This window comes from Melospiza melodia, chromosome 15 (genome assembly GCF_035770615.1).
Source record: "Melospiza melodia melodia isolate bMelMel2 chromosome 15, bMelMel2.pri, whole genome shotgun sequence".
NCBI lineage: Eukaryota > Metazoa > Chordata > Aves > Passeriformes > Passerellidae > Melospiza > Melospiza melodia.
In genome coordinates, this window is record NC_086208.1 from 5604351 (window position 1) to 5620857 (window position 16507).

Consider the following 16507-nt stretch of genomic DNA (forward strand, 5'->3'; position numbering starts at 1 on the left):
GAGAAGAAAAGCTTAAAAACAGTCCAGAGCTCCTCTTGAAACCAAGTTTTCTGAGCTCTTTAAAAAAACTGGTAACATTTTTTACTTTTTCCTAACAATTACTCTTTAGCCTCCCTCAAGAATGTACCTCCTCCTTTGCCTTCTGCACCTGGGACAATAAAAACCAAAAAAACCAGAAAACGACAAAAGCTCCTTATTTGCTCAGAAAACCAAAGCTCTGTCTTGACATGAAACCCTTCTAAAGGCCAGGAAGGCTCAGTCTACATCAGCAGAAATGCAGCAGAGCATCAGCCATGTTTCTGTGTGAAAGGGCTTCTCAGGTGTGTGGTCAGAAGATGCTAAAGAGCACCAAGAACAATTTGGGTCTAGGCCAACCATAAACCTCAGCAGGTTTACAAAAACCCTTTTAACTCACTGTACCAGATCTGTTGTACTTACATTTACTTTCAATAACTTGCTGTTCAGAGATGAGTTTTCCAATAGTTTTCTTTTCCTATGTCTGTCTGATGTAAAGGCCGAACTGTTGGAAAACAATTATAAATGGTTATTTACCAGAAAAACAATGTATTGTGTGGAATGGACCAGAGAAAATCAACTCATGTTTAACAAAGTGATTCCATCTGTCACCAGTTGTCACTGACAGCAAACAGGCTCCCCATTGCTGCAGTATGAAATTGGCTGCACCTCTCTCAGGGCACAGCCCATCAGTAAGTTTATGAAGGGTGTTCTGCTCAGGGATGTGTGCCTTCAAGAGTGGCCTTAGTAGCAGCTACTTGTCATCTAAAATACTCATCCTTCTCCTAGGTCAAAGAAATTAAGTTCTTCTGTCAGGAAAATCATCTAAGCCTTTAAAAATACCACTTAAAAAAAATCACAACAAAATTAAGTTACCAAAAATCAAGAATATGTGGAATGTTAGTACTTGTGTATTATAAGTGACGTCTCTTACTTAAAGAAAAATACATGAAGTTCTAACATTTGTAATACTAAGTTACAAAAATAATTGCTTAGTCTTTTGCACATCAATGGAAATTAATGACCCCTCAATTAAAGCAGTTGATGACTTCTCTTTAATTTGATGCTGTAATCATAGCTTGTTTCAAGGTTTGATTGGTAGGTTTTTTCCTTTTCCTTTCTTTTTTATTAAAATGCCCTCCAAGCATTCAAAAAGTACCATTACACAGAATGGAAGCCTGCACTGTATCTTTTATCTCCCAAGAAGTTACATGGCTTGCATGTTTCCAATTCACTTCTCATTATACTTACACATCTTTACATCTCATAATGTACCTGACAAGACCATCAAAAGAGGATGGAAAATAATGAAAATATTAATATAACCTAACAAGTAATTGATATACTTAGCTCAGGGAGGATCCAGAGATTTCCCCAGATCACAGGAATTTCGTAGCAGGAGTCCTGTGTGAGCTCAGGGGCATTCTGATGTACATGGAAGCACTGAATGCACCCACATTTCTGCTTGGCATTAGGTAAGATTTGCAGGCCAACTGTGCAAGCACTTTTTGCTCTCTAGGACTGGCCACAGCACATATGCCACCCAGGATCAATTATCTGCTTTACAGTGGAACAGCACCAGACAGAGACAAAGGAAAAATGTCTCTTCTGTGCAGTTCCAAGTTCAAAAGTCTTCCTAATCTTTTTACTAGCAAATCAAACTGTACAATTAATATGAAGACTACTTCCACCTGCACTTCTTGAATTTCTCTGATAAAAAAGCTTATTCTGGTTTTTTGACAAAACTCTGACAACAGAACAAGACATACAATCATGATCAATCAAACCCATTTGTTCTGCACCTCTGCTTCTCAGTGATGAAAAGGTTTTTAAACACAGTGTCAGATACACAGAAGGATTAAGACAGATGTAATTAGATACATATACACATATGAAACAAATACCACTTAATGATGCACTATTACAAGTGTGCCCAAGGCAGTCTGGGTGCAAACAAACTACTTACTTTTCCAAGTTCTGTAGGTGCTCTCTGACCTTCTGTACCAGGCCCAGCTTGGTATCATTGACTACAAAATCATCACAACGATAACTGCAAGAAAAACAGTTTTTAGAATATGCAAAGCACCTCAGTGAAGCAGATCAAATCACACAAGCCTATGTGTGGAAAGCACCAAAGGGATCCAGTGAAAGATTATGGGAACTGTGGAGCACAGCACCTCACACTGGGCTTGGCTCCCTCCAAGAAACCCCCTCCAGCAGAAGAGGGTACAGGAACCATCTTATTACATGGGTTTTCTGCTACTTTAGTTCTTTATTATAAATCAAAAGCATGATGTACTGCCTGGCCCAAGGCAGAATTCTAGTTCAACAAAAACTGAAACAGTGTAATGACAATCAGACTTCGTAGTCCATCCACAGATTCATCAGAAAAGATCAACTGACCCCTAGTAAACAGAATACAAAGCTTTTATTAATTTTTAAACTATTTTAACATTGTAAGTTATCACTGAAACCTGAAGTGCTGAACAGATATATACAAAACATAAATATATATATAAAAACACATATATATGTTTATATATGTAAACATAAATATATATACAAAAAAAAGTCTGTGCTATTGAAAAAACACCAGGGAAGATGATGGACTAAGAGATTGCTTGAGTGTTCCAAAGTCAGTCCAGAAGTCTGTGGCAACTTGCACCTCGTGCTTAACCACAAATATCATTCAATCACTCATCAGTTTCTGTACATACTGGGAAGTGTCAAATTACAGCTTTAAATTTTGGCAGGCAACTGAACAAGTGAGGAAAACTAACTTTGGATATGTTTAATATCAGAACTGTAGCTATGTCTCTGTTCCTTTGGCACAAGAGTGACTCAAATGCAAAATACATCATCATCATCATCACCTCAGGCTATTCCTCTGCTGGAGCAGATACACATTTGCTTCCTAATTCAAGGAAGCTACTGACTTCAGGCACAACTGGAATTCACAACACTATGCTGCATAAATCTGCAGGTATTGCCAGTGTTACTACGAACTCTACGTTCTTGAAAAGGCTACAGAGTTGAGAAAGTAAAGGTCCTTGCCACTGAATGGAGCCCCTCAGATCAGTGTGTTCAGTACCTCTGATTTTTCCCTCTAAGAAGAGAAATTAACCTGATGCCTCTCAAGACATTGCACACAGCAGTTATGGCGTGGCAGCAGCTCTCTGGCCACAGACAGAAAACACAGCTTCCCTAGGCATTGTCCTGGGCAAGGCTGAGAGAAGATCAGAGAAAAGAATGAGAAACAAGTCTTATCTTCACTTGCTGCACCTGCTGTTGTGAACATGTGGAATGTGTTATGGAGATGTGTTTACCAAAGGATGGTTTCTTAACTGGCCAGTGGTGGTGGTGTTTGGATTGAAGGACCAATTGGCTCCATCTGTATCGTGACTGTCTGTAAGGGCAATGGGTTTTTTAATAAGTATAGTAAAAGAATGTGCTTGATCAGCCTTCTGGAATCATGGAGTCAATGCTAATTACTACCCAGATGGGGGCCTGTGACAACATTATGGGTACTTACACAAGATCTAGAAATTAGTAAGATCACCAGTATTTCTTCTTTTACATTTTTAAAGATGGCCACAGACCAAGTTAGTTTGGGAGGGAGAAGAAGTCTGTTAATGCGGTTATTTTCCAGCCACATCTTAGGTAGTCCTTGCCAGCTTTTTCAGCTACCTACAAAAACCTGGTGAGGTGCTCCTGCATTTGGCACTCCCACAGGAGCCAGCTCTCAGGCCCAGGCAGCCAATACAGTGTGGGACTGCTGAGCAGGGGCAGCTGCACCAGCACAGCCACACTGCCACTAAAGCTGGAGTAGCTACTCTTGAGAAAACAGGGGATGGAAGCAGGTACAAGCTCACTGAAACCTTCAATGAGAACTTATTGCTGAAAGATAATTTCATTGCTCCCGTGCCCTGAAGATTACATTAACCTTATTTTTACACACCACTTTAGTACATGCCCCAAGACAGAAGAATAAAAGCAAATACATCAGTAAATGTCAGGGTCCTTCCAACACTGGAAAAGTAATTTAAAGTTTCACTTAGAATCAAGACAATCTTCTATTTCTCTTTTTAGTAGACAGATTTTTTAAAAACCTCTCTTGCAACACTGAGGATTCAGCACTACTACTAGAAATAACAGCATTATCTCCAAACTATTTTGGATAAACAAAGTAAACAGATTTAGAAGTAGTTAATGTTTTAGTAACTTAAATTTGCTAAGCCCACACACCTTAAGGGTAAACTGCTGAGAAATTACACCCTATACGTGAAGCTGCCATTCAAAACAGCTGCTTAATTTATGATCCTCAGGATTACTGCAAATTAACAAATACCTTTTTTGGATACAGTAGCTACAGCAACGACACAGAACAAATTCTATACCTTGCAGAGGGTCCCTTATATGGCTTGGCACAGTATTTTCCTCTATACACTCTATTTTTAGTACCTCTGCTACTTCCAAGACCTAGCCTCCTCTGCTTCTAAAATGGCATTAAGCCAGTGAATATATGCACTGCTCTGGGAACATGAGTGCTCACTGCTGTCACAGGGCTTAGCAGGGACAGAACTTCATGCTGTGTTTAAAAGCCCTGACTAGATTTGAAGATTTTACAGGATAGGAAAAATTAAGAAAAGGTTTCCTTAGTTATACCAACACCTTATGTGAATCAACAAAGAGCTCAGGTTTTACTGTCTGGATAAAAGGCTTTTTACTCTTCTTATTTTCATTGATTGTAGAATGCAAAATAATAGAACTAAGCAGCCTCATTTTCCAATGCTCATGGCACCAGCACAGTAAGTCTGGTTTGTTTTTTAAAGAGAACCCTCTTCACAGAGACTAAAAAAGAATTTTTTCTAAGTCCTTGACAGTTGGTTATTTTTACACCAGCCAGGAATGCACACACACACCCCTGACACAGCTGTGTCCCTTTAAGGGGTAACAAGGAGGGTAATGGATGAGAAATCTGACCTGCAAACTGTGTCTGGGATTAAATGAACACAGGAAACATATTATGCAAATATATCAACTATCAACAGGGGAGCCTTTCTTCTTCAGTGCCAACTGTCTGTGCACTAGCACAGAGAAAACCAATTTACAAGAGTCCTCTTTCAGGAAAGTGGGGCTCTTACATGTATCATTTTACTTCTCATGCACAAAAAAAACCCTAACACAGAATGAGAAAGCACCCTCTGACAGTTTGAAGACAAAAAAGATCTGTACTTCTTGCAAACTCTTTGTGTGTAGTACTTTAGAACTAACTGAAAGGCTGAGTACCTCCAAAAGTGGGATTCAGGACTCTCTCAGCAGTTAAGGTCTCAAATATAATTAGTCTGAGTGTTCAGTATTGCACCTTTTGTCTCAAAAGCAACCAAAGAATCAAGAAGAGAGCTGTACTCTCGTAACGAAATATCAACAAATTCTCTCAACTTTTCCAATGGTAAAACTGGGTATTCTTGCAGTTGAATAGGAGGACTGAGCAAGCAAAGAAGAAAACCCTCTGCAAAGACTGCATTACAGGTTATGGCATGGCCAAAGGAAGGCAAAGGATCAAATGCTGCCTTCTCAGAAAGCCCATACAGGCCCGTTCACTGATACCATCATGCAAGCCAAGGAACACAGTAAACTGGGATCCATAAGATAAAAATGGAGTAAGAGCATCATGCTCAACTTTGTGCAGTAAACAGAACTGCACGTAAAAATATAAAAGCCAGCACTGCATCAAAATATCCACATTATTTTTACAGTAGAAATAAAATTCAATTAAGTCTTAGGATGGTATTTTATTGACTTTCAAATTATTGAGGCAGCCCACCCTGGTAGCATAAAATATTCATCTTTACATAAAGGTTCACTTAAAAGAACCACCATGGCATAAACTCGGGACTGCCTACTGGATTCATGTCTACCCTGCAGTTCACAAATAGGCTTTTCAAAGCTATTGAAAGCCCATTCACTCCCCACAATACCTAATTATGTCTCAAATTTAGCCAACTATTAGCTTTAACTGGCAGCAGCCTCCACAGTACTGTCCAAAATAAAGGGGGAAAAGTTGATCTGGATGCCTTCTGTTTCATCTTTAAACTTCTGTGCTCATTTCAACTGGGCACAGTAACAAATTCAAGTATCTTTCCCTGATTATCATGTGGGAAAAACCTGAAATATCCTAAATGAAAGCAAAGATAAACTGCTTTTGAAATTTGTTCACCTTCACATTAGCACAGGAGTGCTAAGCTGGCAAAGCTGGCTACAATTAGTTCCAGTTCATCCACAGATGACTCAGCCCTCGAGTACAGCAGAAGAGACATGACATGCTGAACTGCTTCCCTTCTGTGCTCCCACAGACACACAGCTCCCCAGGTGCAGGGCTGGGGTCAGTAACACATCCCACAGCCCCAGTCTGGCTGCTGGCATTCTGCAATGCCCACACAGGGTTTGGGATAAGGTCAGCAGGGTGCTTGGGCTTGCTGCTCTAACTCACCAAGCCTCAGCAAGTTCAGAACACTATTTGTATAATGGAGATATAATCAAACACTTCAAATACCCTGCTTAAATTCCTCCACAGATTATTACCTTCAGAATGACTGGAAGACAGGGTATCATTCAAACAAAACAAAAAGCCACAACAGAGAACTCAGCTGCTAGCAGCATTGATTGGGAAAGTGAAACCAGCTTCTCATAGCTGTTGCAATGCTGGTAACCTGTGCAAATTTACCCCTTGGAAAACTTGTCTGTTTTCTCATGTATTCACACAGGAGCAGATAAAAATGCCAGTGATTAAAATAAAATGCAAACAACGCAAAATTCCCCTACATCACAAAGCTACTCAAGCCTTTAGTCTATGCTTAAATACCTACAGCTGCTTCCACCATCTAAGCAGTTTTTTAGTTGCTCTGAACAAAATTTCTTCAGGTGAAATCACATCACTGGGGTTTTACTTAGAGGGGATAAAAATATTTGCTACAAAAGCATTTCTCATAAAACTACTTCATAAAACAGACTTTTTTTCCTTAATGAACTACCCAAAAGACACCCAACTATTTGAATAAAATACCCATTAGAGCAGCCACCTATCCAGTAATTTTACAAGACTGTAACAGGGATTTCCCTGAGATTTACACTGCTCAAATCCTGCTCTGCCACACTGCACAAGTAACAACACATGGGAAACCATGGAGCAGCTGCAAATGGGGAAGCACCTGTCAACAGGTCTGCTGAAGGGGAAAGAGGATGGAGGATGCTGAGGCAAAAAGCAGAGCTTTCCACTGACTCCCAATCTTTGCCCTCTGGGAACAAGGACCATGGGGAATGCAACATTAGCAGCATCAATATTAAGTTTCCCTAAACAGTGCATATCACACCAAGAACCCCACAGAAGGAATCAGCCCAGGCCACTGTGCTGTTTAAAGAAACATTTCTGATTGTTTTCCTTACTCTTGTTAGAGACTTGATGCTGCTTCCCAACAGGATCAGCCACTTTCCCAGACTCACAGAAAGTACAGGCACAAACACAACTCAAATTCAGATCTCTAGGACAGGAACTAGTGTAATAGTTTACCTTCTGAATTCTGACAAATAAAGGACATGTGAAAGGCTCACCAGCTTGATGGAAGGAGCAACACCAACCAAACAGCTTTTGCCATTAAGAGGTTTGGGTCTCCACATACCCCAAAGCAAAAAGAAACAACTCCTACCCCCATAGCACTTATTTCAGAAGGTTTCTTCTCCATTTGAGACAATTGACATGTGAGAGTTTAGTTATAGCCAGTAACTGTACAGTGCTGCAATACACATGGAAAAGCAGAGTGTTCCAAAAAGACAAAGCAAAAGATGGAAAGCAAAAGATGAAATGCTAAAAATGTGTGTAATATAATACTGCACAAGTGTCTGATGTTTTCACCTTCTAGTATATAAAAAGTTGTCAAATTACAATGTTTAAACCCTTACCAGTATGTACTGTAACTACTGCAATCCATACACACAGTATGCTGAACTTTCTCCTGTTTTTCTGTTTTCTTATGATTGGTCATAGGAATCTGTGCATCTTCATAATGCTTTTTTGCATGGCCATTCACATATCTGAAATAAATGTAAAAGAAGTTTATACTTCTGAAGAGCTAATAAAATTTTTTTTCATTAAAAAAAACAGGAATAAAAAAGGCATCCAATATTTACAACAGCATTAGAAAGACAATTCATTTGTGTGAAAACACTGGCCAAATCTTGTAATGTTTTCCCCCTTTACTCTCTCCTGTGGTCCAAACTGGCCCCTCCATCTCCTTGACCAAATCCCAGGATCTGTGCTCCTAACAGATCAATGCACTTCCACAACTGAGAAAATCCTGCAGCCCCTTTTCCCACACCTGTAGCACCCTTAGTTCTCTGTACTGCCTTCACACACACTCCTCTTACAGCTCTACCTTTTCTCCCCCAGCACTTGTATTTGGGATCCCTTTAACAGAGAGCTGGCTCCCACTTTCAGCTTTCCCACTCTGCAGCACGATTCAATGTTAGAGACATCGAGTTCATGAACTTGGGCTCTGGAGCTTGTTGTTACATAAGGGAATAAGAAATCTGAAATCCTGCAGCTCTTTTGCTGACACAATGAGCATTTTCATGATCAAAGTTTGATATACAGGAAATTAAGCACATTTAAAGAAAAAAAAAGAGCCCTAAGGTGTATTTTATTTTCTCATTCAATTATTTTCCATTCTCAGGATGGGAGCTGTTTGGAAAGACAAAAAAACCTGCATAAATAACTGACTCAATATCTACCAACTGCACATAAGAAAGGCTATTTGGAGACAGTAGTAATTTTTTTTAAGATTAGTAACAATTAAAATATTCCAATTATTTATTGCACACCATGAAGTATCTCCCCCTCTCTTAGCTCCTGCCAAGTATAAATTTATTAAATAGGTAAACAGAAGGGGAAAAAGGGTCAGTGTCAAAAACTCTTAATAGGACACATTATTAAACCTGTGGCACTTACTGATTCCCAGATCAAACAACCAAAACCTGGAGTTTTATTCAAACCACTTTAAAAGACAAAATCACTATGCTTAATGATGCTTTCCCAGAATAACAGCACACCAGCACAGATGTTACCCAAGAGAAGAAATCATGTTCACACCTCAGATACTGCCTAAATGTCAATACCAACTGCATTCCAGTAATATGTGCATCTCAAACATTTATGGAGCAGCACACTTTCTACAATTATCGTGACATATAGATTACAGCATTGACTATACAATTCCTTCACAATTTATTTGGTGTACACAATTTATTTGGTGTACACAATTTATTTTTATTAGTGTTCAACTAATACAGACATCAAGGTGAAGTCAGAAGGAATTCTGATGGCAGCTACTCCTTACATGCTATGGCAATAACTTCAGGTCCAAAACTACCCTGCAGTACATTTAAGCTATTTTCAGTCTCAGCTAAATAGTTGCAGTTTCTCTCAAAATAAGCTGTGCCAACTTGTGGCTTTGCAACAACTCTTATGTGTTCATCTTGTCACAAATGAAACATCTTCCACAGAATGGAACTTTACAATAACCCACTAAACTATCAGCTCTCCACACACTTTTGGAACTGAGCAATCAAATTTACTGCCCATTTTACTTTAAAAACCCAATGAAATAAAACCCCCTTATCTTGAATATAATCTCTGGACTCTCCTAAAGTAGCAAAGAATCATGTTAAGCATAAACATACAATGTTAAAGGTTTATTTCAGGGAAATTTTGAACTAACTGCCTCAGAGTGAAGCAACAAAGGAGAAAGATAAAGGTGTGATTAGATTTGCACACTAACACTGTACCCACCTTCCACAATGGACACTCGAACACGTCAGACAGACCCAGGGACTTTTATTTGACCGGCACACTAGAAAAGATTAAAAAAAAAAAAGTGTCAAACAAATGAAGTCTACTTGATTTTAAAACACAATATCAGAATGACAAAAACATGGCAAACCTTCCAATTTTTTCTTTTGAACACAGGATAAAAAGCTATGGCACTTATGTTTCATAAAACTTGTTCTACAAGACACCATTTTACAGGAGATCTTGCAAGAAGCATGGCAATCTGATAAGGCAGCACACAGAATAAATTACTGGGCAATGCATGCTAACACAGACCATTTATACAGTGTGAATTCCTACTCTGCAGTGCTGATACAGAATTTATCCATAATGATTTCACCCTCAGTCCTGCACAAGCAGCTGAAAGGTTAAAATGTAACACCACTGCTGTGCTTCACAACCTACTCAGGACATCAGAAGATGTTATCTATGTTTTTGGCTGTCATATTTTAAATCTAGAAAATTTAAAATATGGATATTTTAAGCTAAAGGGCTTAAACAAAAAAACAAAAATAATAAAAAAAAAAAAAAAAAAAAAAACAAACACCCAAAAAAACCCCAAAAAATGAACAACTATCCATTACCACAGAATTTACAAAAATAATATTACACTTCCAAATACCTGACTAATATTGTGAGAAAATTAAAATAAAATGCTAAGTGTACTGCTACAAGGCCAGAAAACAAAAATAAAATACAACTTCGATTATCCCCAAAATACTAAAGCGTATGATACCACACCCTTAAATTTTACACATCATAAATTTCTGCTGCTTGGAACAGCCAGTGAAGAGAGTCACAGAGGAGAGAAAAGGCATTGGGAGCTTGAGGGTCTGTGAGGCCAGGGGGCAGAAAGACAAAGAACAGGACTGACCCTGGCTGTACATGTAGATGACTTATATTGTTATTCATTGTGGGAAGGGTTGAGAACAGCCCTCCCTTTCTGGAGTCACACCTTAGAACAAGAACTGAAGCAGCACCGAAGCTGCTCCAGGATAGGATCATCTGAGCAGGCTAATGCAGGACTTGTAGCAAAACCCAAAATACAGCTCACCAAGCTACAAACCACGATACACAGTCTTGGATCTTAACAGTTTACTATCAGAGAAAACCAAGCTAAGAAAAGTGGTTTCTTTATCAAATTAAATGTTCATTTTTAATGGAAGGGGTCAATTTTGATTCAGCAGAGAATTGGCAAGCTCAGCTATTTAGGAGAGCTAATACATTTTTCCACTACCAGATTTTACCTTTTTGATTTAAATCGGGTGGGGGAAAAAAAGAGTACACTGCTTTTTAAACAACTTTTTTCTGCATTTGACTTTATTATTACAAATAGCTGCTGCATTTCAATTCAAAAGCTAAAAAACCAAGGCACGTTTAAAATGAGAATGTTGCAGTGTTACGTGGGGGTAAAGGCACATTCTCCAGAAATATTTTATGAAGTAACTTCTTCAAAGTCTTTACTCAAGACTCCAGAACTGCTTCCTTCAGATACTTTACTGGAGAAACAGATTTTCTCACAGGTCTCAGTTATCTGGCATTGGTTCTGCAAAACCCAATTTTTCTATTTCTAAAGCTGCTTATTCCCACAGCTGTGATGGTCATCTTGCAATAGAGAGAGGGCAGCCAGGTAGAGCTGCTTTGATTTACATTTCAACTCAGGAACATGGAAGAAGTTTGTCTAATTCAACCAAAACATTACCAAGAAACCCAAAATTTAACACTGGCAAACAGAAGAGAAAGGGAAGATCTTAAAAACAGCTATGACCAATTAAAAATGGGCTAAAGGAAACACTGGTCTACCCTGATCCAATATTATTTGCTTGAATTTACAAACAGCAATGTAAAATATTAACCAGAAGGAAAGAAAAAGAAGCCAAAACCATTCATGCACTTAATCTGTGTTTAAGTGCTGTTTGAAGAAAGCATTACTTTACACTTTCCATGCCAGGAACACAAAAAAGGTCATCCTAGGATTAAAATCCTAGCAGAAATTTCCCACTGTGAAATAACATGTTTGCTTTCACTATGTTCTCATCTATGCATGGAACTGGTTCTCAACCAGTAGGTCAAAGCATTATGATGGAAACTATTACTCCTACTTTCCACCCCTACCAGACAATTACCATTTCACATTCAGGTACTTTAAATACCTGTACTGCTTGTTTGTCAAGTGTTAAATTATATTGGAGGAGTGCTCATTCTGCAGGTTTAAGTGTTCTGAACAAAGCCAGCAAACAAGTCCGACCTCTGCACAATACCAAAAAAAATCACATACACTAAAATTTTCCATCTTTCCTATCAGGGAATAGGAAAAGATGGTTCATTTGTTTATTTTAACTTTTAGGAAGAACTTTGCCCCAATTGCATCACATCAGAAATGTGTAGTTTATCTTCTGCACAAACATCTCCACCCACAATGAACTCACACCACATGGAAGTGACTCCTACTAAGATTAAACACAGAATCCAGAGTTAAATCTGTGACCTCCAATTGCTCTGTTCTCAGAGAATTACACAACTGATTTTTTTAAGACATTGCTGGAGATTGCATTCTGTATTTCTCTGAGGCTGGCTCGGCAGATAACTGCATTGAAGCCTGGCTCTCCAGGCATTCCTCAGTTCAGATCCTGAAGCAGTTATCATCCTCCTACTTCATAAATTAAATTAGGCTGGAAGTTTCAGGCATTACTTAGGACTTTATCAAACAGGCACAGCAAAATCACAGTCACTGTCCAGAACTACTCATAATCTAAACTAGAGGTAGACAGTTTGGCTTCATGTATAAGGACACTGCACATTATTCCTTTCAGATGGGGTACTGACATGAATACAGAAGGTTCAAAGTAGGCCAGAAGTGAGAGAGAGTGATCCACAGCAAATCCCTTTTCAATTTGAAGAACATTACACAGCCCTGGAAGATGATCCCTAAAACAGATTTGGGTGTTCTGAACTTTCAGGTCACACACACTAAATCATGAGGAACAAGTTTCATTCATATAGGTACTGATATATTAGCTCCATAATCAGTTTTCCAATTGTGATTTGGAGGTTTAATTTGTTTTTCTTTAAGCACTACTTAAAAAAGAGAGGGGAGCATTACATTAGCATCCCTTACTTTGGATTAAAGTTATGTTCACACACTGTAACCCCATTAAAAAAATGATCTGTCTTATTTAGTGGTATACAGACCAAGGCTGCTTTCTCAGCTTGGACAAAAGTTTGGCTACTGAAACAGTTAACAACTGCCTCAATTTGCTGTATTTTTAGAATAAATTCAAGTGGTCAGGCAAAGACGACACTAACGCGTCAAAAGAAAAGGGAAAGCAAAGCTGCAACGCCACAATCTTAACTGAGGCTATTTGCCACCTTACATCAAAATCATCTTAATTCAGACACTCAGAAACACAATTTTTTATCATGTAATAGGAATAATTCTTTTACAGAATGATTTCTCTGAGTAAAACCTGAATACTGATGTGTTACACGGTCTGCAAAGCCCTCTCTGAACCAAGAGGAATTATTAATCCATCCTCAGGAGAGTAAAGACTCATACGTAACTTGGAAAACACTCAGACATCCGTGCAGCTTGCACTTTTTGCAAATCACCCAGGTAAGGTTCACTGAGTTATGCCAAATAGAATGATAAGGCTAATCAATTTGGTGTTCTGTCACCACAGGGTCCCCACTGCATCCTACCCCCATTATTATGCAAATATGTACTTTTCGTGCTTGAGGTTTTTTTCCTTATTGAAAACTGACTCCAAGCACACTTGTGTGAAGCATGACTGCTCCTGGCAAACACTGCATTTCTTACACAGCAAAGATGCAGACTGTCACTGAAGGAAAGTTACAGCTATGTAAAAATATACAACAGACCTGTGGAATGAATGGGTTTGTTTAAACAGCACACTGCATAGCTGTAAAACTGGTAATAGAAAAAAGCAGCAGGAAAAGGAAGAGACACACAGGAAGCAGTTTCTGTAAAGCAGCCAAGTTCAGAAACCTGCAAGATGCAGCGTCCGCCAGAGATGCGGCAGCAGCACAGCCATGGATGAACACAGCGGGAGTGACCCCGGGCCAGGGCTGCTACAGAGCTGTGCTCACAGCCAGGGTTTAAAACAGCCCCTCACTGCTGCACTAAAGAAAAGGTCACCGAGCATCAGCACATTAAGAGAAATGCTTTAGTTCTTCTGTTAAAAGCACATTGACTAGAAACAAGATTAGGGTCACTAAACTATTTGCAATAGTCTCCACAGCCTTTACCAGACAGCCTTTGCCAGCCTGGGCTCAGCTCTCAGAAAGAGCTGCAGCAGCATTCCCATGTTACTGGCCCAATTACAGACCTCAATAACACAGTGACCTGCACAGAAACATCTCTGGACCAACTGACCTCCAGTCAGTTCACTTTATATTCACACAGTGGGTCAGCTATACCAAAACAAGCTAAACTGAATAAAAAAACCCCACTGTTGCTCCACTCAGGAAGAAGGAACAATATTTACAAACTTGTGGCATCAGTGGTACACTGACACTGTGCTGAGGAAATAATCCCACAAGCACAAGCACTTGGTGACAAACACATACCCATGCTATGTAAGTACAGCATGCTGTGCCATGTGACACACGAGCCTATGCAAAAACCCCACAATAACACTGTTACAAGAGATGGAATGCTTTTCCTTTCCCATACCTTTACCTTAATTTTGCCTTAAAAATCTCTCAGTGTCCTGTTTAATTATGATTTAGCAATGGGACTCCCATTTTTGCAGCAGAAGAGAGCTGGGCAGTCTGCACTAGCAGCAACATGCAAAGAAAAAACCATCAACAATCCACACACCAACATGAGAAACCCCTTCCTTGTAGAACATGAACCTTCTGCTGTGACACATCAGGCCTAGGGAATCAGACTGAAAGCTACCTTTTCCAGGAATCTGCAAGTAAAGGTGGGAGAAATTTGCAAGGAAAAATCCTGGTGACAGAAAATTCTGTACAAGTATTTAAGCAAATTTACAAAACCCCCTTTAGTAATAGCATTTCAAATGCAATGATTTTTAGTCAAAGCATTTTTCAGAAAACCCATTTCCATTTTACAGATGAGAACAAGAGATTGAATCATTTACCAAAATAATTTTACCAGCATAGATCAGAACTGAGTCTACTAGCCCATACACCTTAATCCTTTAAATTATTTTAACTGCAGCAAGGGGAAGACATCCCAAAAGCCATCACTCTACACAAAATTTGTAAGGTGATTTGCCAAAGCAGCACCTAGAACTTCCCATATGAAATATACAGCAGGCAGCAGGTGTTTGAGAGTCATCCAGGGAAGCTCGTGTTCCAGGTAAGGAATCACTCGCGTTACTAACCTGTGAGAAACATCAAGGAGACAAACGCCTTGGATGTGGTCCCTCCTCTGGGCTTACATGCAGAAAGGTTCTGCCCATGCTGGAATTCACTGCTCGGGAACTCCCTCTGGATGCAGGCACAAGTTTCTTCAAAGACTGAATAAATCAGCAGAGGAGTTTTCTCCACAAAATGCCCTTTCATCCAAGACATCAGCATCCCAAGTTTAATGCATGTACCTCCTATCCTTGAAAGACCTTTACAGACAACTTGTAAATGCTGAGGTAGGGCTGCCAATTCCTTCCCATGAGTAAATACTTCTTTTGGGGAACAGTGAGACAAAGCAAGAGACTGAGTGAAACTTTCACCCAGCCCAGCATTTACAGCTTTCACCCAGGCTGCAGGCTCTACAGCAAGGAATATTTATGCACTCTACATTCAAAATCCACCACACAAAACATTCAGTTGTTAAAACTGAGACTGGAACCAAGGATTTTCCACCAAGATGAATGGACCAAATCCCAACATTCCAGAGTCACGTGCACTCTTTCCTCCTGGCGCACAAACTCACTTATAAACCAGCACATACAATAAACAGCATCAAGGTAAAAATTACAAGTCTTCCTCATCACAGAACGTCAGTCAAGACTGTGGATACGTCCAGAATTAGACACTGGCATTGTAAAAAACACCTTCTTGCCAGAAACAAAGAACCCTAAAGAATACAGGTATCCTCCAAGGTACATTAGCATTTTTACCAGCAGCATGAAAAATGCCTAACAGGCAATGTAAGTTCCTTACTACTAAGCACAAATATACCAACACAACTGATCAGGTTCCCAGCTTCTGACAATCATTTGTGTATTTAAAAAAGCAGTTCCTTCAAGTGTACACACAAGCTTTATTATTATCTGACCTTACTGTGTGTTTACATTCAAGAGGAATCAAAAGTACTGAAAAGACAGAGTAGGCCTTAACATATCCAGAGGTGCAGAAAGAATACTAATGCTATCTTATAATCTATAAATAGGTTCCTCAAAGTTAAATACAGAGTTAAATGTGCATGGTTGTTGACTGTGGGGTTTTTTTGTTTGGGTGGGGAATGTTTAAAGTGTAAAGGCATTTGGGAAAAGCATCAGCTCCATATTTAAGAAGGCCAGTAAATTCCAGGTGAATAACTGCAATGAAAGTCAGGTGACTGGAAAAGGAAGTAAATGTTGCAAGAGTATCTTTTTAACCCCTGAGCAGACAAAAGTCCCATTC

General features: G+C 39.3%; 1 protein-coding gene across 2 annotated transcripts in view; it reads right to left on the reverse strand.

Annotated features, from left to right (window-relative positions):
• The window catches only part of USP3 (ubiquitin specific peptidase 3), a 40408-nt gene that overhangs the window by 14281 nt on the left and 9620 nt on the right, over positions 1-16507 (reverse strand). For both annotated transcript variants that reach the window (XM_063169530.1, XM_063169531.1), the window contains exons 2-5: positions 9860-9920; positions 7975-8106; positions 1982-2065; positions 439-520 (exon numbers count right to left, since the gene is read on the reverse strand). In XM_063169530.1, the coding sequence (XP_063025600.1) occupies positions 439-520; positions 1982-2065; positions 7975-8106; positions 9860-9920 (359 nt within the window). The remainder of the gene's footprint in view (positions 1-438; positions 521-1981; positions 2066-7974; positions 8107-9859; positions 9921-16507) is intronic.